General features: G+C 44.8%; 1 protein-coding gene across 1 annotated transcript; it reads left to right on the top strand.

Annotated features, from left to right (window-relative positions):
- The first annotated feature begins 617 nt into the window (after nucleotides 1-617).
- LOC135230888 (large ribosomal subunit protein eL37-like) lies at nucleotides 618-927 on the top strand. Its single transcript, XM_064283136.1, has one exon. It carries the CDS (start codon nucleotides 618-620, stop codon nucleotides 909-911), a length of 294 nt encoding a protein of 97 aa, XP_064139206.1. The 3' UTR covers nucleotides 912-927.
- The last annotated feature ends 2,269 nt before the right edge of the window (nucleotides 928-3,196 follow it).

The raw sequence follows: 3,196 nt of genomic DNA, 5'->3' as shown, positions 1-3,196 counted from the left end.
CCCTGGTACCTGTGACAGCACTGGGTCTGGGTGGGTACCTGTGAGTGTAACCTTGTTTGGAAATAGGGACTTTGAAGATGTTATCAGTTAACATGAGGTCATACAGGAGTAGGGTGGGACCTCATCAAATCTAAAAGTTGTCCTTAGAGGAGAAGAGACAGAGAAGACATTTATGTGACAATGAAGTTATGGCATAGCTGTAAGCCGAAGAACTCCTGAGGCTACCAGAAGCCAGGAGAGTCAGGAAAGAATCGTTCCCTAGAGCCTTTGGAGACAGCATGGCAATGCCAACATCTTGAATTTGGAAAACTAGCCTCCAGAACTGTGAGACAATAAATATCTGTTCTTATAACCCACCCAGTTTGTGGTATTTTGTAATGGCAGACCCAGGAGACTAACATTAAAAAAAAACATTAGGTATCTACAAATAATATTTTCAGTTTTGCATGTTTGAAGCAGTCACTGTTCTACCCTGTATGATGCTCAGGTTGGTCCAAGATACCATCATCTCCTCCTAGATCATCATAACAAATGTTCATAGTTTCTCCCCATTGGCCTATGCTTTGTCTTCTGTTAAAAGTCTCCATCAACACTTTGGTCTCAGCCACAGAAGTGAGATGATGAAGGGAATGTCATGGTTTGGAAAGCATCGCAATAAGACACACACATTGTGCTGTCACTGTGGCTTTAAGGCCTACCACCTTCAAAAGCTGACCTGTGGCAAATGTGGCTATATCGCCAAGTGCAAGAAAAAATATAATTGGAGTACCAAGGCTAAAAGACGAAATACCACTGGTACTGGTCAAATGAGACACCTAAAAATTATATACCACAGATTCAGGGATGGATATTGTGAAGGAACAACACCTAAACCAGAGAGGGCAGGTGTTGCAGCATCCAGTTCATCTTAAGGAGTTCAATGCTTGGTTGTACAATAATGTTCTGGTATTAAAAAAGAGAAAAAAGTCTCCCATCACATTCTCATTGTAATTCATCATGCAACAGATCTCAAATGCCTTCATCTCCCTCCCTTTGCTTATTTGACCTCGGCCTAGATGGCGGTACCTACACTAAACACCTCACCTTGATGGTGAGCATCTTTATCCTGAAAAAAGTCCAAACTAGCCTTGAAAACCAAGAGCTATGGTCTGGGAGTGCCTGGACTGTTGTCTTTAAGTGTCTGCACCATTTTGATCCCCCTGGGAATACGCTGCCAGTGTTGATAGAAGGATGGCTGTTTCCAAGGCTTTCAAGCTTCTTCAGTTTGATTCCCCAAAGCCGTGGGACTCCCCTGAGCCTTCCCTGGTAAAATTGTTTGTTATCGAAAGGAGTACAACACATTTTGCAATTATCCTGCCTCTCTGGCATCTTCAATTGTTCCCATCAATTCCGCTCCCTGAGTTTGCCTCTTTGGGGAGTGATTCCTTCTCTCCGCTCCACTCTCTGCCTCTCTGCTCTCACAAATGCTTTCCACCGACTTCTTTTCCAGCCACAGCACTGCAGTCTATGACAGAAAGAGTGGGGCTAACATGTGACCGAGAACTGCAGAGAAATCTTCTGATCCCTGGGCTTCCAGAAGACACATGTGTTCCATCTGAGAAACGACTAGGAGATGGGTGTATTCTTCAGATCCAAAATTTTGCTATAATTCAGGGAAGTCCACCAGATTTATTGACTGGTTCGGGAGACAAACTAGGGAACCATGTTCTGCTCCAAATCATCTTAAGCTTTAGAAAGTGACACACCATTTTATAAGTGTGTATGAGAGTCTCGCAGCTTCCAAAAATGAAAAAAAAAAAAGTTATTAAGGTGTCTCTAATGTCTATATTGATGCCTCTGGATGTTGACTTGACTGCTGTAAACCTGTCGTGTGCTGTAGAGTCAATTCTGACTGATAGGGACCCTATAGGACAGAGTAGAGTTCTCCCACAGGGTTTCCAAGGCTGTAATCTTTACAGAAGCAGATGGCCACATTTTTTTCCCACAGAGCAGCTGGTGAGTTCGAACTCCCAACCTTTTGGGACTCCACTGTAAACTGGAGGTACCAAAAAATCCTGGCCTAAATTTAACAATTTGTTTTTCCCACTCTTGTAAAATGCTGAGCAGGTGGGATTGGGCCCTAATGCTGTGCATCCCTGTAATTGTTACAGGGATGCTGTGGTCGCAAAGGGCTGCTCAAGCTCACATCTAGAAGCTTTCTTTCTGGCTACAGGGAATGAAGGAAGAAAGGGAGGGAGGAAGGGAAGGGGTTGTAATAGAAGGAAGAAGGGAGGGAGGGAGGGACACAGGAGGTGAGGAGAGAGGGAAGAAAGAAAAGGAAAGGAAGGGAAAGAAAAGAAAGGGAGGGAGCTAAAATTATAAGGAGGCAGAAAGAAAGGAAAGAGGGAAGAAGGGAGGAAGAGAAGGAAGGAAGGGAGGGAGAAAATTAAAATTAGAAGGAGTGAAGGATGGAGGCTGGAAGGAAGTAAGGAAGGAAGGGAGTTAAATTAGAAGAAAAGAGAGAACGAAGAAAGGGGAAGGGAGGGAGAGAGGGAAGGAGGGAAAAAAGAGAGGAACGACTAAGGAGCAAGCATGTAACTTTCTTTACAAACACAACTTGGAATCTGAACACGTCCGATTCACATCTGCTGTATTGGCCACTTTTAGCAACAACCAAGCAACAAGTTGCCATTGAGTCAACCCTGAATCATGGTGACCCCATGTGTGTCAGAGTAGAACTGTGCTCCATAGGGTTTTCAGTGGCTGATTTTTCAGAAGTAGATTGCCAGGCTTTTCTTCCAAGGTGCCTCTGGTTGGACTCAGTTGGCACCCAAGCACATTAACCCTTTGCATCATCCAGTAGCAGCAGGGAGGCTGGAAGTCTAATCTTCAGCTAGGTGGTGGTGCTCCAGGGAGAAATCTCTATTACTGTGGGAGAGGGGATGCGGACTGCTGCAGAAGAGAAGACAGTCCTCCGTGTTTCCCCAGCTCCCTCCTACTAAGTCTACATACTCTCCCTCATCTTGGTTGAACAAAATAGACTCTGATGGAGAGACGGAGACTTCATCCAACATCCAGCTCTCCTGGTTTCCAGAAGGAGACTCTGGTGACATGGTCTCACCTCCAGTTCTCAGGTGCCTCACCTGTAAAATGGAACAATTGAACCTACATCCTAGAAATGGTCTGTTGTCTGCCTCAGTGTGTCTGACACATTGTG

Source organism: Loxodonta africana, chromosome 3 (assembly GCF_030014295.1).
Source record: "Loxodonta africana isolate mLoxAfr1 chromosome 3, mLoxAfr1.hap2, whole genome shotgun sequence".
NCBI classification, from domain to species: domain Eukaryota; kingdom Metazoa; phylum Chordata; class Mammalia; order Proboscidea; family Elephantidae; genus Loxodonta; species Loxodonta africana.
The sequence above is the reverse complement of the archived record's forward strand: the minus strand, read 5'-3'. Positions and strand labels throughout refer to the sequence as shown.

What these genes read in the sequence shown, in the direction of transcription:
- LOC135230888 (XM_064283136.1), top strand. Translation starts at nt 618, where the DNA reads ATGATGAAGGGAATGTCATGGTTTGGAAAGCATCGCAATAAGACACAC.